General features: G+C 38.7%; 3 protein-coding genes across 4 annotated transcripts in view; 2 read left to right on the top strand and 1 right to left on the bottom strand.

Moving 5' to 3' along the window:
- Positions 1–1,252: 1,252 nt before the first annotated feature.
- On the top strand, positions 1,253–1,747 carry LOC106875535 (uncharacterized). Its single transcript, XM_014923733.1, has one exon. The coding sequence runs from the start codon at positions 1,253–1,255 to the stop codon at positions 1,745–1,747; it is 495 nt and encodes a 164-aa protein (XP_014779219.1).
- A 2,103-nt stretch (positions 1,748–3,850) lies between these two features.
- On the top strand, positions 3,851–21,136 carry LOC106875545 (nicotinamide/nicotinic acid mononucleotide adenylyltransferase 1). 2 transcript variants are annotated; one of them, XM_014923742.2, is made up of 8 exons: positions 3,851–4,194; positions 6,887–6,954; positions 8,337–8,437; positions 10,074–10,174; positions 11,550–11,651; positions 14,207–14,265; positions 14,812–14,907; positions 16,468–21,136. In XM_014923742.2, the coding sequence occupies exons 1-8, from the start codon at positions 4,009–4,011 to the stop codon at positions 16,499–16,501; spliced, it is 747 nt and encodes a 248-aa protein (XP_014779228.1). In that variant the 5' UTR covers positions 3,851–4,008; the 3' UTR covers positions 16,502–21,136. The 2 variants fall into 2 exon arrangements, with proteins under 2 accessions (XP_014779228.1, XP_014779227.1); XM_014923741.2 differs by having other exon boundaries at positions 3,854–4,194; positions 18,370–21,136.
- A 632-nt stretch (positions 21,137–21,768) lies between these two features.
- The window catches only part of LOC106875544 (WD repeat-containing protein 6), a 26,028-nt gene continuing 24,491 nt past the window's right edge, over positions 21,769–23,305 (bottom strand). The window contains exon 26 of the mRNA XM_052972878.1: positions 21,769–21,889. Coding sequence (XP_052828838.1) covers positions 21,817–21,889 — 73 coding nt within the window. The 3' untranslated portion in view covers positions 21,769–21,816. The remainder of the gene's footprint in view (positions 21,890–23,305) is intronic.

Genomic DNA, 23,305 nt, shown 5'->3' with positions numbered 1-23,305 from the left:
GTAAGAAAATGCTTTGTTATTTTATATATTATTTACAATTATTTAAAACGAAAGTAAAATTAGAAAAAAATAAGAGTATAATGAAAAACCGGAATTTAACGGGCGAAACGTATGTTGTTTCTGTATCTATTCTGCTTACGAGAATATATTTTATATTTGTCTTTATTGTTGTAATACGAAATAATCCAAAGATGTCCTGTGGACATCGGAACGTATGTTCCGATTCTCTGCGCCCAAAGTTCAAATCCACTGAGATCAACTTGTAGTGGTGCGTGTGGCCGCCATCTTGGGAAGTGCCATTGCGCATGTGCAATGGATTTGCCGTCAGCGGAAGTACCCGAGCACGCATGTGCAATGCAACAAGTGGCGAAAAAGCAATAGCGTTCGCTCTCTTATCCATCCAGCATCCATGGCGACAGGACGTTCTTTCAGGCTGTCCCAACTCAACCCCGACATGTGGTCGAAGCTTCCTTTGGTATTCTAGCGGCATGCCTATTCACCCAGGAACGAAACGGCTCTACACCAACCTAGAATAAGCTATTGATCTGTTGTTACCGTTATCCCTCATGTTGTTGTATTTCTGGATTTAATGATTAATATAAGAACTGGGGAGAGACGGCCGAGCCGTTATATCTCATCCAATTCTTATAACTGGTGACCCCCGACGTGATTTCTACAAAAAAAACACGAGAGACGAGGAAATGGAACAAATACAACAGTTTTAATTACCCCGGAGAAAAATACCATACAGCCTGGAAACTGAACCAGCAACTACTATGACACGAGCCGCCGCCTATAACTCTCACCCGCGTGTTTCTTTCAACACCAACAGAGGCTGAGGAAAGAACAAATGAGCGAACAGTGACTTCTCTTTTCGTCTGACTCCACGTGGCTTGAAAGAAAAACAAACTACGTTGCTTCCATCTATTGTCTTACAAAAAAAAAAGAAAAAAATACTACACACACGCACATACATTAAAAAAAATTTTTTGCCTTGCAGCAACGACGTAAGGTTGGTCAACAATATTTTTTTTTTCTACAGACAGTACAAAGCAACACCCCTCACGAGAAAAAAACAAAACAAAATTTTGACAAATTTTTTTTTCTCTCTCTCTTGTGCACACTGTAACTTACAAAACACGGGAAATATTGTGTCTTTTCTTTTTGGCCTCTCGTATATTTCATACGACTTCGTTTTTCATTGTTTCTTTCCATTCCTTTTTCCTACCTCGACGGAGTCATCCCAACAAAAATGTCGCATGGTTTACCCACATTCATTGGTGATACCGATATCTATTTCGCACAATTGGAGGCCTATTTTCAAACCTATGACATCTCGCCATCCAAGAGGTTAAAGTTGCTTTATTGCAATCTGCCTCCATCGCTTACAAAAGTGTCTAAAGACTTACTCACATCTCCAAAAGACGACGCCACATATGACGAGGTGAAAAACAAGATCCTACACAGGACCACCAGGTCTGCCACCAGCCGATTCAATGAGCTGATGGCAGACGAACAGCTCGGGGACAGGACTCCCACGGAATTTCTAACACTTTTACGAGATCTGAGCGGAGAATCAACAGATGCCCCACTTCTCCGCAAGATATTTTTTTCTCGTCTGCCGTTGCACGTTCAAACCATTCTAGCGACGGCATTTGAGTCAAACACTGTGGACCAAGTGGCCACAATGGCCGATAGTCCTCGAATACTCGGGAAACCCTTCTCGCGCTGTTTGGCAGTGTACTGAGTCCTCCACAGATGCTCCACGGCAGTCGTCTTTTGTGTCCAACGATGACATGCTTCGCAGGATCGATAATCTCACACGTCGCGCAGACAACCTCTGCCGCTCGAAGTCTCGGAGCAGCTCACGTTCTCGCAGTACTTCTCGAAATCGGGGAACCAACAGACCTAAAAATGGTATGTGCTGGTACCATGAGACCTTCTCACACAAGGCGCGAAGATGTATTCAGCCTTGTTCTTTCAAACAACCGGGAAACGCGTAAAGGGGAAAATGAGCACATCACTTTCCTCCACTCAACCAACTTTCAATCGTGCAATATTCATTCAGGACCAGGTGTCAAAGGAATTCTTCATGGTTGACACTGGCTCCTGTTGTAGCATTTGGCCACTTCGCCTTACTGTAGACAAACCTCGCCACTCGGCGATTGTTTTGCATGCTGTTGACTCGTCCCCGATTCCTACTTTTGGTCAGCTTTCTCTATGCCTAGACATCGGTCTTTGTAGAGACTTTCAATGGGTTTTTGTCATAGCTGACATTCCGTATCCTATTTTAGGTGTGGATTTCTTAAATCACTTCCAGTTGTTGGTAGATGTCCGACGTCGGAGGCTTGTCGACGACTCGACATCCCTTTCCACGCCGGCAAGGAGCTCTACCAATTCCCCTCTTAGCTCAGCATTTTTTATTGCCACTGCTGGGGACGCTTTTCATTCTCTCTTAGCGTCTTTTCCGGAGCTGGTGGACATTACTTTCAAACCAGCGAAGCCCGCGCATTCCACCCTCCATTACTTCAAGACGACTGGACCACCCGTTTTTTCGCTGTTGTGGATAGCCGGTATCTATACCAATTTGTGAGATAGTACGGTATCTGCCAGGATAACTTATTCCTTCTATACTCTCCCTCTGGATGTATGTGTGATTTTTTTTATTGCCCACAAGGGGCCAACATAGAGGGGGAATGTGTATATGTGTATCCCTCTGTATGTATGTGTGTGTGTATATATATATATATACACATGTGTGTGTGTGTGTACATGTACAGACATATATACAGGTGAGCTTTCGGAGGAAGTCTATCAAAATTGAAAGTATTTGTTCGACAAATTCCGTGAAAAAATTTTGGCACTACTTAAATACAGAGGTAGGGGTAGGGTTACTTTTTAGGGACCTCTGTATTTAAGTAGTACCAAAATTTTTTCTTTAATTTTACTTTCAGCTGAATCGCTTATGTTTTTGTATTTTTCTTGTATGTATGCATGTGTGTGTTTGTATGTTTATTTGTGTGTGGGTAGAATGCATACACGAAAAGTACATAAACGTAACTGATTCACTGGAAGCAAAAATTAAAGAAACAAAAAATATTTTATGGAAATTACGGAATAAATACTTTCAGTTTCAATAGACTTTCTCTGAAAGATCATCGCGTGTGTGTGTGTGTAACGGTTAGGTTTTAATTAGTGTAGTTATCAATTGTAACGGGTATGATTGATTGGGTACGCAATAATATGAAATGTCGGAGTCAGCAGTTGTAACGATAAAAATTTGTTATAACGGCATGTTGTAGGATGTGAAAGATGGACAATGCATGAAGTTTTAAGGAAATATTTATTTACCGTTACATTGAAAAATGCCAGATATAACCATATTAAATGCCAAAATGTTAAAAAGTCATGGAATGCTTTTGAAGAAAGATAGATTTATTGAAAGACGTATGTTTTGCACATCTGTGCAGGGGCATCGACACCTGCACAAATGAACCACATTTTATTTTCCAAATAAAATATTAGAAAGCTATCTGGTGTACTGTCCTCAATTTCTCTAAAAAAAATAATCACCAAATGATGTTTTGGTACAAGACCTTGTCGGAATTTAACCAGAAATGCAATCAAAATCTCACCATAACATTTTTAGGTTGGAGATAAACTATTCTCCTTCTTTGATGGTGTGCTTCCACTTTGCTGAAATTTTAAAGATGGAATCAACTGTGTTGCTTTTTAGAGACTTAATCTCTGAAAAGTACACTCTCTTCTTAGTACAGAAGAACCATTATTTCTACAAACACTTTTTTTTTTTTAATTCTTAAAATTTTTCCACAAACAACATTGCTCAGACTTGTCTTGGAGGGGAACTTCTATGTGCAATCCAATGGTCCTTCGTGACTGAAGTGGGTCTTTGCTCTTTATATATGGTGCCACATAAAAAAAAGCACCTAGTACGTTCTGTAAAGTGGTTGGTGTTAGGAAGGCCATCCAGCCGTAGAAAGCACAAGAATGGCACCTGGTGCAATCCCAGGCCTTACCAGCCAAACCACACAACTTTTGAAACTACACAACCATTCCTGCAGCTGTAAGTTTATTTTCTTTACAGAACTTGCTCGTGATAATTTGCAAAGAAATGGTCGGTACAATGTGATTGGTGGGATTGTCTCTCCAGTAAACGATAATTATGGCAAAAAGGTAATTCCTTCTGTAATTGATATTTTTGTTGTTTTCATTTCTGACGAAGTTTATGTCTGATGTTGTCATTCATGCTCACTCACATTGCACACCTAATGGAGTATGCTTGCTTCATTCCTTTCCAGACCCCTAAATTCCTCTGCATTCAAGGTCCACATCTCACTACCCTGCAGCATTACAGTTCTAACACAAGCATCGTGCAATCTGCCCTTCATTCTGAGAGGAGAGACTTTTGTTGCAGTTGTAATTCCTTGAACTTTTTCCAATCCATACTTTGATAATTAACATACTTTTGGAGCAGTCACCTCTTTTACTAATGACATCTCCTAAGATAACAAAAGCTATCAACTGCTTCTAGTGAGGCATCGTCCAAGTATTCACAAGAATCGTTTTCTGCTGTATTTCTAGTATGTACTGTTGCAGTGCATCTATCACACATTGAAGCTCATATTCTCTGCTAGTTTGCCTGTTATTTCATTATGTCTCTTGCATGTCTATAGCTGACCTTGGTACAGCATATGGGGTTTAGACTTACTCCATTTCTGTATATCAGGGTCCTGTTTTCTTTCCTTACTCACTAAAATCTTTGTCTTTGCTAGGTTTACCTTAAGGCTTCTCGATTTAGCTTCCATGTATAGAATTTCTTTTAAAGATTCTGCTATGAGAACTTGGTCATCAACATATTGGAGTTCCCATGGGCAACCAGTCTTAAACCCCACTGTGATGTCCTGTAGGAATTGGAAGGGACTAAGAACTGAGCCTTGATGGACCCTAACCCTTACACTAAATTTGTCAATGTCTAGTTTCCTTTGTGACCACCAGATTCCTGTATGTGGTACCCTGTCAAACACTTTCTCCAAGTCAATAAATTGCTTGGAATTTAGCCAAGTATTTCTCTTGCAATACCTAGGAAAATTGCATCTCCTCTAAGTCTCCCTTGTCCCAAATCTAGAACTCTCTCTCTGACCTTCAAATCCTGATCCAGTAGTTTGATTCCTTTGTAATTTCCTCTCTCGAAAGCACCTCCTTTGCCTTTGTAGCAATTTCTAATGATATTATGTCAGTCATTTGCTATGACTTGATTAACCATCCAGGTGGTAATCATGTATCCTGCTCAACTGGTTATATTAAGCATCTCTGCAACTATCCCTTATGGACCTGCAGCTTTCCCTCTCTTCATGCCCTTGATAGCTTTGCCATGATGCTGGTCCCTTTGTAGGGTCAGCATGAAGTAGCCCCTCTTTATCCCATGTATTCATTATGTTCAATAGCCACTCATGAAAGCACTTTCTTGTCTTCCATATTTTGAGAGTGAGTCATTATAAATAAACCCTTCACACACACTGTCTCACAATCCTGAACACTTCATACTTCTGATCCTCATGTTGGAGGACATGTGCAAATCTTTTCGTTTCTGTTTCATCCATAAGCCAAATATTCCTGTCCTTCTAGCCATGCGGTAATGCTTCCTTCTACCTCTTTACTACTAGGGTTTCCAAGCCTGTCTTTATCACCCTATCAACTACATCAGTCCACCACCAGGACCTTGCTCCAGCCACATTTCATATTTAAAAGATATCCAGTTGTTATCTATGTTACAGCTACCTAAATCTTGCTCCCTACAGTCATATGTGTCAGAATTTCTCTGAATATCTTCCAAATTGCAGAATCTTTTAGTTTCCTTCTCCGTGTTTTTCGTTTCAGTGTCTGCTTCATTCTGAAGTTACTAACGACTAATCTGTGTTGTGTCATGCATTCCGCATCTGGAGATTTCGAGCATCCCCTACACACAGTATGTAGTTTTGATAGCCAAACCAGCAGCCAAAACACTTCATTTCATGTTGCTCAGTTCACTCGGCAGAATTGAGTAACTTTGCAATAGACTGGCATTCTAATCAAGGGGGGAATGTTGGCCTATCATCATAGGGTTGGCATCATTTGAATGCTACAAGAATGTGGAGAAGCACATTGTGACCAGTGGTGTATGACAACACCACATAGTCTGGTCGATACAGCGAGGTAGTCAGTATGTGAGACGTAGGGATGCTCAATGTAGGAAGCCTGTAGTGGTGCTCAAATGATCAGAACCTAAACTCCATAGTCTTTATTGAAGACAAGGTCCATAGAGTAAAGAGTGGCTTTATGAGAAATCCAGGTGAGCCTATACAGTGATAGTGAAGCAGATAAATACAATTAGGCTTGATATATATTTAAATACACACACACACACACACACAGATATATATATGTTTATCAATGCATATAAATGTGAATGTGCTTGTACATAAGTGTTTTTATCTGAAAATACCTAGTCTTTGTATCTATCTATATATGTATATATATTTTACATAGAGTATAAAGAATAGGGAAGACTAAGGGAAGAATGCATAGTTTTTTTAAACTCAACAGCTGTTTCTGGGAGTTTGGAATTATGTAGTAGTTGTAAAGTTCAGAATTAGTAGATGGAATGTGCAAAAAGTCATGGACATGCAACCAGTTGATTGCTGCATAGAAACATTACCGTAATAACGGCTTCCTTTGTCAGAAGAAGATTGGCAGATGGTAATTCACATCATGGTGGAAGAGATTTAAAGGTTGAATGAGAGAAGAGGTAGAGAAATAAGAAGCTAGCTATGTATGTATATAAGTATGTAGTTAGACACATGAAAAGTGATTGTTAAATGTTCTTCAGGACTTGATCAGCTCATATCATCGATGTAAAATGGTGGAGAAATCTTTAGAGAGTTCTGATTGGATCACGTAAGTTGACCTCTTCTTGCTTCACTTTGTAACTTTTCTTCTTAGACATAGAGCTTGAGGGCAGAATTTTAGCTCCCTTTTACTGAACATTATTAATATTCATGTGAGACCCCTGAACTCTGTGTGTGTGCATAAATGTATTCTTCATTCATCATGAAAGACTGGAAGTGTTGACATCCCTTATGAGTGGCTGGTCAGTCCATACTTTTGAAAACGTCTGGAACGATATATCCCTTACTTGAAAAGCAGGTATTGGTTGGCAAGGGGAAGAGCATTCACCTGTAAAATCCTGCTTCAAATAACGTTTTCTCCAACCCATTGGACATGAAATAAGCAAATGGAAGATAGTTATCTGACAATCAGGAACAACACGTAAAAGATGCTAATTTAGTCACCAGTTCCAAGAACAAGGGAGAGAAATCTGTTTGTTCCAACAGTAATGGAACTGCCCACCCCACTGTCCATCACTATGGAAGCTCATGGTGAGGGACATGTTCAAAAGACTGATTTTTAGTCAATAAAAGGAACATCAGAACAGAGTTACGGTGCAACCGCCACTTAAGCCCAAGAAACATATTCTTTATTAAAAACAACTTTTCGAGAAATGTAAGAGACAACACGAGATCTTGACTTTGTTTATTGTAGTTGTAGATCTGGCAAAAACTGTTTGATATTGGTAAGCAAGGAACTTCAGAGAAAGTTTGGTCCCTTGTACAAATTCTTGAATCTTCTCTACTAGTTCCATGGAATGATAGCTTGAGTTTTCGTTTTGAGGGCAAAAGTCTGTGCTGTTAAATATGAATCCAAGAGATGTTGTTGTCCTGATTGTTGTTCAATGTTGCAATTCTTCCTGAGTTGCCAAAATAGTTTCAACTGGAATTGATTTGAGATTTGAAAGTTTTGTGGAAAAGTTAGCTCTGAGGATTGTCTGAGGCAAGTTTGGTTGAGGAATGCTTCCCAACCACATGGTTCCAGGTTCAGTCTCACTGCATGGTACCTTAGGCAAGTGTCTTCTGCTATAGCCTCAGGCCGACCAAAGCTTTGGGAGAGGATTTGGTAGATGGAAACTGAAAGAAACCCGTCATATATCCGTGTACCTTTGTCTGTGCTTGTCCCTTCTCCTCCCTGCTTGACAACCGGTGTTGGTGTGTTTATGTCCTTGTAAACTAGTGGTTCATCAAAAAGAGATCGATAGGCTTAAAAAAATAAATTTTGGAGCTGATTTGTTTGACTAAAAAAAATTCTTTATTGTGGTGCCCCAGCATGGCCACAGTCTAATGATAGAAACAAATAAAAATCCCCAAAATTCTGTTTGGAATCTGTTTGCATGTCTAAAACATTGCTTCATTAGAGCTTCACTTAATTTGTTATTTACTTTGTAGATTAGATCGGTGGGAGAGTGACCTGAACTGCTGGACTGAGACTCGTCATGTGTTGGCCTACCACAGTAACAGATTGAATAGCACAGAGACCAACCATATCGGTACATTTATTCATAAACACTTTAATGGTAATGTGTGTATGGAAGTGGTTATGGCATTGGTGGTGGTGTTGATTGCTTGATCATCTCCAGCACCATGGTGCTGGTGTTGTTTCAGGCCCTGTTCTGATTTAGCAGATCTATGACCAAGATGCTCCAACCATGGCCATCCTATCTTCATTTCCAAGGTATTGTGTATCTAGGAGTACATTATCAATTATATCTTTCCTTTCATTATACTGAGTAGTTTGGTTGTCACATGACCTACTATTCTAGTAGGTCATGTGACTGCAAAGAGGTTCATTCATTGAATGTTGGGTTTCATGGTGTTGGCGATAGTGCTGCTGGTTGTGGTTGTTGTGCTGGTTGTAATATTATTATAATTATTATTATCATGAAATCAAAAAAATGGCAGAATTGTTAGCATGCTGGGCAAAATGCTTTGCAGTATTTCGTGTCTTTAGGTTCTGAGTTCAAATTCTGCCAAGGCTGACTTTGCCTTTTTTCCTTTCAGGGTCAATAAATACCAGTCAACCAACTCCCCCCCCCCAAAGCAGCTGGTCTTGTGCCAAGATTTGAAACCGGTTTTATTGTATTTAATTCTCTCTGTTAGAGTTGATTTAACCATTTACCCCTTTACCATTTTACTTGGAGCAAGTACCAGTCATACACTTGGATCATTTCTATTGACCATTATTTTTACTCATTGAACTGTGACCCCCCCTCCCCCACTGTAATATTGATTACGTCAACCCTAATATTGAATTGATCTGCTGAGGGGGAGTAACGACAAATTAACTCTGTCCCTTATAAATTTCTGCTGCCTAAGAAATTGTTTTATATTTAAATATTTTTTAGTCAAAAGAGAAACCATTTTTTGGCATTGGTGATATTCTGCTTGATTAGGATGGAACCAATATCTGACATGTAGAATTTTTATTGTCCTACATGTCCAGCTAGCATTTTTGACCAACAGCCAAATGCTGAACGTTGTCTTATTTGCTGACAATTCTGAATTCATAATGATGTTTATTTCTTTCTTGACACTAGAGATGACCATTCTCTTGCAATGATTACTAATCCATTAGAATGCTCAGGTGAAACCCAGAACAGCATATGGCTTCTACATCCAGGACGATGCAGTTGTTACACATAGAAGAAAAGACTGATTGGCACAGAGCAAGTTGGTCAACGCACTCCAACCTCTGGTTGGCCACAGATGAGTTGTCTCACCTTCCATAAACGCTCTCCTGTCTCTGGCTCACAAACATTGTCTGTTTCTTTTCTACTACCTCTATTCTGGCCCCTTTCGAGTTAGTTGCTCTGATGCTACCCATAGTCAAACCCTCACAACTTATTCATTTCTCTTCTTCTCATTCCTGTATCTTGTCTACCCTTATCCTACCTGACCAGGTTCCACGCAAAGCACTTTTCTGAATCCTTCCTTCCTCTGGAATTCCCTTGCTGCTCAGGTAGAGGAATATTAGCGATATCTGGGCACCTGTCAAAGCCATGGACACAACCCCTTTCGTCCAGTCCAAGCCCCTCTAAACTAAAATGTGAATAAATCTAAGACCATCATCACCATAATCATCATCATTATTGTTGTTGATTTTTTTTTTTTGTTTTTGTTTCTTAGGTGATGAAAACCAGAATCCAAATGCAATATTGGTGAAACTCTTGTGTGGTGCTGATCTTTTAGAATCTTTTGGAGTACCAAACTTATGGAGAAAAGAACATGTATGATGGAATTCTTCATTTTCTCTCTCCTTTTCAGTTTTATTATTTTTTTTACTTTCTTTTTGTTGTTGTTTAGCCATAGGTTTGCTCCTATTGAACAGATTGACCTTGTCTGGTCAAAGGTCAATCCAGTCATGCCCATACTGTCTTCTCTGCAATACTGTACCTCAGAGAACATTATCAACATTTTAAGATACTATAATGTTTGGTTGGGATTTGGCTACTATTTCTTGCAGGTTGTTTTCTTGCCAGATGAAATACCATAACATTTTGCTTTGATCGACTTCCTTTCTCATATTTGTGGCATTAAGTACCAGTTGTATACTGGAGTTGATATCATTATTTACCCAACTAAAAAGTGAACTGTAGAATACTTTGTTATAAGCAAAGAAGTTTTAATTAATTACAATTAAGAAGAAGAGCATTGTAATTAGCTTGAAGCATTGTAGTCACAGAAGTAGAATAATAAATGAAATGAGGAAAGCTTTTAACAATGCACAAAGTTTTAAAAACCTTTGTTTTGGGTGCAAAGGTTTATCTTCAGAAGGATACAAAGAAGTGTGTGTTAGGAAGGCATCCAGCTGTAGAAACTCTGCCAAATTGGAGCCTGGTGTAGCCATCTGGTTCACCAGTCCTCAGTCAAATCGTCCAACCCATGCTAGCATGGAAAGCAGATGTTAAACGATGATGATGATCCTGCCGTTTTTGATAGCCAGATGGACAACGACTCCATTTCAGTCTGGTGTTTGTTGGTGCTGTGGAGGTCACACTGGGGACAATAGTGGAAGACTGGCTGTAGGTTGGCAGCAGTTATGGTGAAGCTGGTCTTCTCCCACTGACCTCAGTGTAACCTCTCCGGCACCAACAAGCACCAGACTAAAATGGAGTCATTGCCCATCCAGCTAAATATTTTCCCAGTTTTATGTTCAGACCAGACAGATCCAGCTTCTCACACCTATCCTACAATGTTATTCTAAAAATAAAACAATCCCATCATTGAAATCTCAAACTTATGAGATAATGCCTGATTTATTTCAAACAATGAGAATAAATAGTGATTACGTTGAACAAAGAAATCTGAACGCTAAACGGTTAAGGATGTTGGTAAGTGCAACAATTCCTTCAAGTTTTCAGTATTTTGCTGTTTGTGATTTCTATATTGCTTTCGACCAACATGTTGATAGAATAAAGTATCACTTAATTACTGGGATTAACCATTTACCCCCCCCCCTCTTTCCTTAAAACCTGTGTGATCAAAATGGCGAAAGTGCAGCTCTTTATTTTCCTTCAGGCAACGAGAATGGAGTTGGTTTCTTTTAGTCTTTCTTTTGTTCTGTTTAGGCTTCATATATTTTAATTCTTCTTCCATTTCCAGATCGAAGAAATTGTTGGTAAATATGGTTTAGTCTGTATCAGCCGAGCAGGAAGTGACCCTTACAAGTTTATTTATGAATCCGATGTATTAACTAAGTACCAGGTGAGTTGTATTTATTAAATTTAAAAGAAACAAATGCGTACGCATAGTTACATCTGACCCTCTGTCTTTCAGCTGCGACATCTGATGTCTCAGGGTAAGATTTAAACAAAGACCCCATTGTATTGGTTGTGTTATTGTTTACTTGCAGTGCGCAAACAATGTCAAGACAATGAGAAGACATGCATGCATATATTTATTTATATCATCATTACCATCATCATTGTTTAACGTCTGCTTCCATGCTGGCATATATATATATATATACACACACATACATATATATATGTGTGTATATATATATATATATATATATATATATATATACACACACACACACATATATATATGTATACAAAGTAACCTGGTACAGCTCTTGGTCCTGCCAGCACCTGTCAAATTGTCCAACACATGCCAGCATGGAAAACAGACGTTAAATGATGATATATATACAGGCTGCGGTGAATAAACTGTCGTCTAAATTATGCAAAAATGAAAATAACTCTGACATCTCATTTTGATAGATATTTACCAAAATTACATAAAAATATCTTGAAAGACTAAAGAGTAAATCTATTCAATAAAATCGCCATTGGCTTCAACCACGGCCTCCAGACAACTTTGGAATCTCCTGCAACTCTTCTGGATAGTCTCTTAGTTTAAGTTGGTGAATGCTGCCATAATCCTTGCCTTCAGTTCATCTTTGATGTTACAAAGAGTTTTGTTGGTCTCTCGCTCAACTGTGACCCACACATAATAACCATGGAGGTTGCAGTCTGGGGAGTTAGGGGTGATGGGGTCGCAGAAATTTCTGACAGCCATGACTGGGTTCTCCTGCTTGTGTGACATGGTGCAGAGTCCTGTTGCCAGACACAGGGCCTTCCAGCAGCCACCCTCTTGACCCAGGACAGCACTACCTCCCCCAGGCACTTGATGTAGGCATCCGTGTTGAGTGTGAGGCTGTATGGGAAGATGAATGGAGGCATAATGTCACCATCACTAGTGTTCACTCCAAACACCATTATGTTGACTGGATGTTTGATTTGATTTTTATCATCACTATCAGTTCATGTCCACAGATTGACACCCAAACACTCTGAAATGTTCATATTGGAGCTTCCGGCACGAATGTCAAGCAGTACAGTGTGTCATTTTCAAATTTCTGACACAGTGAATTGCATCATGGTGCTGTTTTTCTCACAGACGGTGCCCAACTGACCCTGCTATACTGTGTAGTTGACAAAATCAAAAACAAACGATGCGCATGCACGAAATTAAAGATATAAAATGGTGACAATTTACTCATCACACCCTGTGTGTGTGTCATCATCATCATATAGATAGATATATGTATATATATATATATATATCAACATTTCTCTTTTCTTTATCTATGGTTAATAATTTATGTATAATGAAGAGAGAGAGAGAGTGTTTCTCTGTCCACCAATTTTACCTCCAAGACATTGGTCATCCTGAGGTTACAAGAGATGACATCTGCACACAATAGGAATAAACCCCAAACTGCATATTTGCTAACTTCCTTAGTCAATCCCTATGTCACCTCTGTGTGTGTGTTTACTTGTGTAAATTGGTGTGCTGAGATGTCTCTTTGCATCAAAAGAGATGCAATTCAATTGATGGAATCCATGCTCGACTGAGCTACGTACATAATTCCAGCCCAGTGAAGGATATACGTGTTTCATGGTTTAAATTTTACTTATACATTTGGTAGGATTATCTGAAATGCGTTACTATCAAATTTTCTATGATGTGACTTTCATTTATAGACTTCAGATTTGGGTCAGGATACAATTTAATAGTAATATATTGAATTGTATTGAATTACGTTTATTTCAATGGAGAAATATCAATATTTAAACAGTCTTTATTGAGCTTTTTGAATAAATGCCAGAAAATCAATCAGGAGTATTTTTCTATTCAATAAAAAAAAAAAGCTGTTGCCATCAATATTACAACCTCAAATAGCACTAGCACAGTTCTTCCTACTCATTATAACTGAGAAAATCTTCCATATTTATTTCTTTATTGCCCAAAAGGGGCTAAACATAGAGGGGACAAACAAGGACAGACAATGGGATTAAGTCGATTACATCAACCCCAGTGCGTAACTGGTACTTATTTAATTGACCCTGAAGGGCAAAGTCAACCTTGGTGGAGTTTGAAACCTGAACATTGACGAAATGAACCAAACATTTTGTCCAGGCTGTTAACAATTCTGCCAACTGACTGCCTTCTGCATAATAACAATCCATTCTAGGGACGGGGCCAGTCGATTAGATCTACCCCAGAACGCAGCTGGTACTTAATTTATCGACTCCTAAAAGATGAACGGCAAAGTCGACCTCAGCGGAATTAATGTTATTTTATAGAATAATTTATTTTATTGATTTCTGAAGGAGGAAAAGTGAGGTTGGTCATGCTTGGAATGGGACAGTGGTGATCATGATCATAATAACAATGATGTCTATAATGATTATTATTATTATTATTATAATGTTGATTCTCTCTCTCACTCTCATGTCTCTGTCTTTCAGGACAACATAACTATTGTGACGGAATGGTTAAGTAATGAAATCAGTTCTACCAAAATCAGGTCAGTACATCATTTGATTTCCAGCCGGGTGGTGCTGGTGTCGTCTTCTCTTTTCTTCACTCCACATTCACCTTACTAAAACATTAGATATTGTTTCTCATCATTATGTCTTCCCATTTGAATGTCCTCTTTCCCATGCTGCATGAGTCGGACAGACTTTGTTGACACTGGTTTTGTATGGCTGGTTGCCCACTTCCTGTTGCCAGCCCTCCTCACCTATTTCCAAGCAATAGTGACATTTCCTCACTGACCAGGCATGTTCTTGCAGAATATTGGAAACAAAGGACACCACTTGCATGACAGTGACACTCACTTACAACTGTCAGGCAATCTCAAAGAAAGGAGACAGTAACACACACTCATCTCCAGCTATCCGATCAGATAGGTAGATAGATCTCTCTCTCTGCTTATTTCTGTGTTCCTTTCTGTGGAAGAACGTAGGCTCGAAACATAAAAGACTTACTCACTTCCCGAGCGTTAAACTAATTAATACATCTGTTTGTTGTTTACTCTGATTGCTAATGGTGTTTGTTCTTTCATTTCCAGACGAGCATTAAGGAGAGGTGAGAGTGTGAAATATCTTATTGAAGATGCTGTCATTGATTACATCAACAAAGAGAAGCTGTACACATCAGAAGACAAGTAAGAGACTTTCCTGCTTTCACAATCTTCACTTTCTATTTTCTTTCAGTTTCTCTGCCACATTTGTCATATTCCGCAATCCTCACATTCTGCTGAACTCAAATTTCACATTTCACAACCCATAATTTCTAATCCCCAACTCCAATAATGTCCTCATTGTTATTTTACATCTGCATACCATTGCTGGCATGGGTTAGCATAGGTTATTGCCGCCCCTGTCAGTTCTCTTTGACAGGATGGGGACCACGTCTCACTCATACATTCCATTGGTTATTAGCACAGTTTCTGAGGTTGAATGCCTTTCCTAACACCAACCACTTTACAGGGTTAATGTGAAAATCCTGTATGAAATGATGGAACTCTCCCTGTCACTAGAAATGCTATTAAACCATGTTACTGTCTGAGCAGAATGTTTAGAAAAAGGGATGGAACTCTTTCAAGTAGACCCAACATTAGGGAACAGGTAATGAAGTTAACAGCTAATACAGAGGGAACAGTAGATAAGGATATAAAGTCAGGAATAGTTGTGGAGATGCTGAAGATATCTGGTAAAGTAGGACCAATGTTACTGACTTCCATAGTCAAACAAGTAATACAGAAAGATATTATTTCTGGTGACTGGTTTAAATGGCAAAGGAAATGTCCAAGGAACTGAAAAGACATCAGATTGCTGGAGCAGAGTTCTAGCACAACTGATGAGGAAAAGGATTTAGGTGAAATATATTTTTTGGTTTTTATAATTGATGCCTGTTCTTAGCCAAGGGAGAAGTTTTTAAGTAAGAGCTAATTTCTACTCGAAGCATTTATTGATCTGGGGAGGGCTTAGTTTTCCTAGTTAAATGGTTTAAGGAGAAAAAGTGTCCAAAGTGGATAACGGGGGCTAGAATTGAGGGGGTTCAGAGCAAACCTTGCAAAGGCACTGTTTTAATCAGTGTTGTGTATTGAACTTCTAATCAATATATAACAAATGCTGTATATTTGTTTAAATAATTAAAAACTGCCAGGCATGCAGGAGTTTTATGTGAACTTGTCTGGGTTTTTTTTTTCTATATATTGCACTTAAAATAAATGGGGAGACACACAATTGATTCCTTTGCTAAAGGCTCACGGTGGATGTTGTCAGCCCTTAATCAGAAAACATTACCAGACTCTACTGCTTGTGATTAATGTAGAAAATGCAGTGGTGTGTACCTAAGAGATTACTGGTATACGGACAGAGAAAAGAATGTAGGATATAGCAAATACACAGAAATAGCTGTAAGATGAATTCTTTCAAATGACTTCCGAGACAGTCAATAGTTTCTGTTATTTGGGTGACTCAGTAGTGATAGCAATGAATGTTCCCTGGGGCCTTCATGCAGACCCTCTTGTAGTGTGACGTCAGACTATTTGTTTGAAAATACATTACGGTGTCTCTAATAAGTATTTATTAGAAGCTTTAGTTTCTAATCAATAATGTAGCACCCTACTTTTTGTATTGAATACTTCCTTCATCTTGTCTGTGTAATTATGTATCCATTTATATTTGGTTTGTTTTAATTTCTTTGTTTTTCACCACAGAGAAGAAAACACACATCAAGCCATATCAACCTAGGAACACAGACACATTCGGAAACATGGCTTCTCCACATATTTTGTTATCTTTTTGTTTGTTTTGTTTTGTTTTTGACAATGAAAATAATAATAATAATAATTTGTGGTGTTACTCCAGCATGGCCTTCAATCACAGCTGTTCAGAAGCACCAAGCTGCTAAAGAGCATAACTATGACCGTTTTCTTCCATTAATTTTTTTTTTATTGGTGAATGAATGTCATTGATTGAATTGACCCCAGTGTATGACTGGTATATCTTTTGTATCTTCCCTCCCTCTGCCTTACTAGAATGGGTGAAAAGGATTACATTCAAATTAAGAATTTAGAGATTTACACTCTGCTGTTTTCACTCATTGATCTGATGATAACAAGACATGACACGAGAACAGAGGTTCCAATTAATCTTACCTGTAATGATTAAAAAACAAAACAAGCTTATTAGCTTTCGTGGGGAGATGCACTGGATTTAATTAACCGTATAGATTTGGCTCACACATACACCTGGGGCATCCTCTCGGTGATTTGTGAAGAAATATTTCCCATATGGTCCTTGTGTATTTTACTGTTTTTACACATCTGCCATAGTCTTCCACAGTGTCCCTTATTTGTCCCCTGTCTGCACTGGGTACAATATGCAACTTCTACCTGTACCTTTTTTACACATTGAACGGAGTCAAGTGCTGACTGGGTTTTTTTTTTTTCTGTTTACCAGAACTTTGCTCAGTTTCCTTCAAGGTCTTTTGATTCCAGGCTTTGCTAGGAGCTGACTGACAACTGTGCCCTGGTGAACTTGTACCTGCACACTAAATTTGTTTCTTTCACCTTATTGACCCTTTATATGGTTTGAATGGCTCTCATCAGTCATTCATCTGCCCCTAGCTTCTGCAGCAACTACCAGATCAGGGAGCAAAGGACCCAGTCAAAGGGCATATTGCCCCAGCACAGGAAATGGACTAATGACCTTATCAGGAGCTCAACACCTTAATTACTAAGTTACCCCCCCATCCAACCTGAAGTTAAAAATATTTCTTGTTTTTTCCTTCAACTTGTTTAAATTTCCTGTGATATTTCCTTGCAATATATTTTATAAAGTATTTTACTCCACTGGAGCTTAATTCTAACAACCCATGCCAGCACGGACATTGAATGATGATGATGATGATGATGATGATTACCTTTTCTACCTCTCTTTATTAATCCGCTCAATTATTATAATGCGGGTTTGCTGACAACCATTAGAGTAATTGGTTCTTAATTTTGAGTGGAAAGCAATTTTCTGTTATTTATTACATATTGTTTACTGTCGTTGATTAGAAATAAGACAGTAGATATTTGATAGTTTGGTGTGAGTGCGTGTGTGTTTGACAAGGAACTATGTACAGTGCACCTCCAATATTGTGGAGCTCCATGTTGTACAGACAGTCTGGGACTGCATTGCTGGGTTGTTACAAACTTCTTTTCTCATTCATGTGGTTCCAGGATTGACACATGCCTTATAAATAAGATTGGGGTAACCTTTCATGTGGAATGTCTAAGATAGCTCCCTGATATACTCCACTCACTATTAATGTCTCCTTGGAGAGGGCTCATTGGCTACTACAGCCTGGCTTCTATCGCAATCTTTTGAGTGGTCATGTAATGACTACCTTAGTTTTACCACATCATCCTGCGATTAACCTTATTGAGGTGGATCAACATCCACGTTTGAGCGATTCATAAGTTATATATGTGTGTGTGTGTGTGTATATATATATATATATATATATATGTACACGTATGTATTTGTGTGTGTATAAATTATACATGTATGTATGTATTGACTTTGCCTTTCCCTGTTTTTATTTGCTGTGTTATCTCCATTGGATTCAGTAAGTACCATTCTCTGTTGTCACCTGGCACCACTCGATCCCTTACCAGCACTTATACACAACTCACATCCTACATAGACTTCCAAGAACACATCTATCTCACTCCCTTCACTTAATCATACAACACACACACACTTTCCACTTCTCACTTCACTAGATAACTGGTCGGACTATTTAAATGGTAATTTGACCTTCTGGAAACACTAAAATTCCCTTAACGCACATTGATATACTAGACAATGTACTCTTACAAAAATAGGGGATGGTTGGAACACTTCTGATCAGCATCTTCATAATATTTGAATTTACAGTTTATGCAGACATAATTCAATTTTTCTAGTGGGAAAACCCTTAGAGAAAACTCACCATTTTTATGATTGTCTTCATCCTTAATGACCCCCTGATTCTGCTTGCATTCAGATCCTCCAACAAAGAATCTGAAATAATGAGAAAGTAAATTTCACTAATTATTACTGACAGATCTTTCTTTATCTTGTCCATTCCTCAGACCATGTCTGTGAGAATCAGCAAGTTGACCCAGTATCCATCTTGCATTGCTCTCTCTCTCTCCAGAGCACAATTCACCCGCTTCACTCTTCACTGCTTTGCTTTAATGAGAAGAGAAACACTTGTCAGCCACCCACCTGCACTGCTCTACACCACCCCACTGCTTGCACTGCACCGTTTGGCATAAATTGAAGTAAAGACAAGATGGTCATGGGTGGATGGCTTTGATCAAAGGTTTCTTGGAACAGGACTGACCTGTGGCTAAGCACTCCGTAGAGATTGGGAACCTGGTTTATATATCTGAAAGCACCCAAGGGTGTCCGGGTGCTGTTGGGTGATAGATTAATTCTACCACCCCAAGAACAGGTACCAATCCCAGCAACCCACAGACTTCAACATGAGTTCTCTTTCCCAAAGTTTTAATCACTTCAAGCCTATAGTTGAAGATTCTTGCCCAAGGTGTTGTGCAGTGGGACTGAACTTGAAGTCTTCCAATTGCACACAAACTTGTTGCCAACTTGGCTGGGCTTATCCTCCTCACCCCCCCCCCCCCAATATATAAAACCTCTGCATCAGAGGAGTTGTAGTAGTTGTGCTAACCTCTGATCCTGCATTCCAGCCATAACCATCTAGACTTCTCTTCACACCATATACGTCCAAGACCACAACATATTATGTGTGCATTCCATTTCAAGATGGCATTGTGTGATTTGAGTGCAATTTCTAGCCAGTCCTGCTCCTATTCAGAATCTCCCTTATTCTCTCTCATTAAATCTACTAAAATGAGAAGTGGAATTTGTTTGTTTTTTTTACTTTTGAGGTGTTCCATGCTTTTCTTGTATGTTTTGGCAATATTTAGTGGGGGGGTGGGGGTGATTTTGTTAAAGAGAAATGTGTTCTGTGTATTTGGTTTATGTTTATTAAAAAAAAAAGTCAAAGTATATATTTTAAAATGTATCTTGATAATACCCGAGTTTGCTGACTGTACATACACACACACTAATGGCCTTTGCTGGGTGTTTATGGATGGTCGAAGCACAAGACTCCTAACTTGTAGCTTTGCTCATGATTGATCTATTTTTTGGTCCTCTTTTGTCTTCTCACCTGGAGAATTGCAATTGTCTCATGGCATTGTTCCAGGCTGTTGTTATTAGCAACACTTTCCCCCCATTTCTTGAGATTAGACTCTTTGAAATCAGTTTTATTCTTCTTCATACTGAATAAACTCACCAAAGAGCAACTGTTTTGGACTCCTATAGTCTTCCATATGTTAAAAATGGTTTAGCTCTCATAATATACAAGATTATAATTGTTTTCACTTCATACGAGAGAGTGACAAAAGTAAAATGTATTCAATTCGGGTTTTTTTACCTGCAGCAAAGACTCAAAGCAGGATATATTAAATTATATTTTAGTTATTTTCTCATGAAATTCTTTTAATGTGTCTGCCTTAATAGGAGTTCTTTTTACACAAATCTAACACTTGTTTCGGCTGGGTTCTCAATGGAAGTATTTCTGCAATTGGTTCATTTTTTGTAAGACAGAAGCATGCAGGAAATATTTCTCCTTATATTAAATAATCTCTGTTTCAACATTTCTGCATTCTTTGTTATTTTTATATGTCAGCTGGAAAGGCTAGCTTAGAACATCTAGTTTTGTTACAAAGAGCATACTGGATGTTTTGGGTTCTCAGTCCACACGAACCCTTGGAATACTCCAAAACGAGTACACAACTCAGATGAACAATGTTCACTGGGAATGGAATTAGTTTAATGTAAGATAACAGCCAGTTCTAATGTTGCAAGTATATTGTTTTTCATTAATTACTCTCTTGTTCATAATAATATAAAGAAAAAAAAACCTTGCTTCTCACTCTTGCAAGAACATATATTGTGAACCCAGCCAGAAACAGTGGTGTTTATTGTTAGTTGTAACATGTCCAGATTATGGACATTGGAGACCAAAAAAAAAAGCAATGAAAATTGTATGTGTGACTTACACACAAAAGTTTAACTGAAGAGAATAAGGCTGAAAGTGGGAACTTTTACTCAATATTTGAAAATACATATGTGTGTGTGTGTATAATATATATATATAAATGCTGGCTAACAATTCGAGCTCTTTATACAGTTACTGTACAACTTCCTCTAATATTTTAAAGTTCACACTCTGTCTTTATCAATTTGTTTAATAAACATTTTCGTTTTTCTATTGATTCTATTTTTGTACAAATAAATGGACTGATTTCACCTCTGTTGTAATCCTGGACTTGGTCTTCCTCTCCTTGTTGCTGTGTCTCTGTCATCACAACTCTGAGTCAGCTGATCTGGCAAAGGCTTCAGCTTACAACACCTAAAACCACTCATCCTCACAGCTTCATTCTGTAAGTCTTATTTCTCATCCAAAACAGATGCCCCCTTGTTTCATACAGCCTGCCAATCTTTTTCGGTCTCTTACAAAAAGCATTTCTACCAATTCTACAGAATCTTCTTTCCTTCCATTTCTCAACCAACATACTTGGTTGTGTCAGCAAGACTTCATCCATGGAGAAAGTCTCCCCATTTGCTGCACATCTTCATGGTTTAATCCTTTAGCATTTAAACCAGTCATATCAGACCCAAATATTCTGTTTTATAGTCTAAGCAGCCAGATCCAACCCCTTACACTTAGCCTACAATGTCATTCTAAAAATAAGCAATCACATCATCAAAATCTCAAAGATATGAGACAATGTGACTAAATAAGCCTTAATTGTCACTTAATGTCTGCTTTACATTTAACAAAGTAATCTGAAGGCTAAAGGGTTTTGCAATCACAGCCCGGCAAAGTGCTGAGCCATCCTGCAGTGCACTAGGTTTTTAAGACAATATTCATAGAAAGAAGTTAACAGAAATTTAAGAAAATATCTTTAATGAAACCTTATCATCCAGCAGACGCTGCTTCAGGTTGATGTTGGTAATTCGAGAGTTAGCAGTGACAGTCCTGTACCACAGACAGCTATAAAGATTCGCTTTCTGCAAATAATAATTATAATTTATTACATAAATAATGATTTCTAATCAACATCAACAACAGTATTTGGTAAATTGGTCTCCAAAATGGGGAATAATTGATGAAAAATAAATGCCCCAAAACTTGACAATCTTCACCTGGGTGACTTTTGCTCATGAAAGTGAAGAAATATCAGCATCTTCATTAAAGCATCATCCATGCCATTGTCATCATAATCAGCAACAGGCTTATGTCACATCGGTTGTTTAATCCCAGGCCAGGCCAGCCTCTGACCCAACAGACGCCTAATTTGTTGACAGTTGGTCAAACAGCTCAGCGTGAACTGTAGATCCATACCAGACATGATAGAAGTATTGCACATCTCCAGCTACGTAGAATATATACATCTACCATATCTTTTGGCAAACAAGTTGAATTTCTCAGGCCAGAGTTTACGACCAAAAAAAGGTAGATCGACTCAAACACAAAAACGACTTTGGAGAACCAAAAATTCTATGTAAAATGCAGCAGGATTTCGAACAGGAGTGGCTGTCTGGTAAGTAGCTTGCTTACCAACCACATGGTTTTGGGATCAGTCCCACTGTGTGGCACCTTGGGCAAGTGTCTTCTACTAGTCACGGGCTGACCAAAGCCTTGTGAGTGGATTTTTTAAACAGAAACCGAAAGAAGCTCGTCGTGTATATATATATGTGTATATTTTTTTTATTTTATTTCAGTCATTTGACTGCGGCCATGCTGTAGCACTGCCACCTCAGGACTTATTCTTTGGAAGCCTAGTACTTATTCTGTCGTTCTCTTTTGCCAAACCGCTAAGTTTATATATATATATTTATTCATTTATGTACACATATATAACTGTTTTACTTGTTTCAGTCATTTGACTATGGCCATGCTGGAGCACCGCCTTTAGTCAAACTAATATATAAGGAAACCATGATGATCCTCTGGAAGACATTCGTCCTCAGCCGCCTGGATTACTGCTCACAGCTGTGGTCACCCAGCAGTGTGAAATTAACAGCATACCTTGAAGCAATCCAGAGGAGATTGTCTCTTTGCAACTGCTCAGCTAGTGGGAAAGGCTGAAATAGCTAAGACTCTACTCCCTGGAGAGAAGGTGGGAGAGGTATGCAGTAATATACATCTGGAAGATCCTGGAAGGAATTGTGCCAAATTTTGGCATTGAAAGCTACACCAATGCTAGAATGGGACGACACTGCATAGTGCCAAAGATCCCAGCAATGCCATCGCAGTTCAGGACCAGTTACTGCAACAGTCAGGGTTTCAGGGGCCTACAGCTTTTTAATATTCTCCCAAAGAGCCCCAGGAACCTGCACAAAGTAGATGTAGGGGTTTTTAAATCAAAGCTGGACCTCTTCCTGTCGAGAGCCCCAGATGAACCTACCTCGTGGCAGGAGGTG

Source organism: Octopus bimaculoides, chromosome 14 (genome assembly GCF_001194135.2).
Source record: "Octopus bimaculoides isolate UCB-OBI-ISO-001 chromosome 14, ASM119413v2, whole genome shotgun sequence".
NCBI classification, from domain to species: Eukaryota; Metazoa; Mollusca; class Cephalopoda; order Octopoda; family Octopodidae; genus Octopus; species Octopus bimaculoides.
Note: the sequence above shows the minus strand (reverse complement) of the source record. Positions and strands in the feature narration are given on the sequence as shown.

What these genes read in the sequence shown, in the direction of transcription:
- LOC106875545 (XM_014923741.2), top strand. Translation starts at nt 4,009, where the DNA reads ATGGCACCTGGTGCAATCCCAGGCCTTACCAGCCAAACCACACAACTT. An exon ending in GAGAGTTCTGATTGGATCAC is followed by an intron (nt 6,955 to 8,336) that starts GTAAGTTGACCT and finishes TTTACTTTGTAG; the next exon opens with ATTAGATCGGTGGGAGAGTG. An exon ending in ATGTATTAACTAAGTACCAG is followed by an intron (nt 11,652 to 14,206) that starts GTGAGTTGTATT and finishes TCTGTCTTTCAG; the next exon opens with GACAACATAACTATTGTGAC.
- LOC106875535 (XM_014923733.1), top strand. Translation starts at nt 1,253, where the DNA reads ATGTCGCATGGTTTACCCACATTCATTGGTGATACCGATATCTATTTC.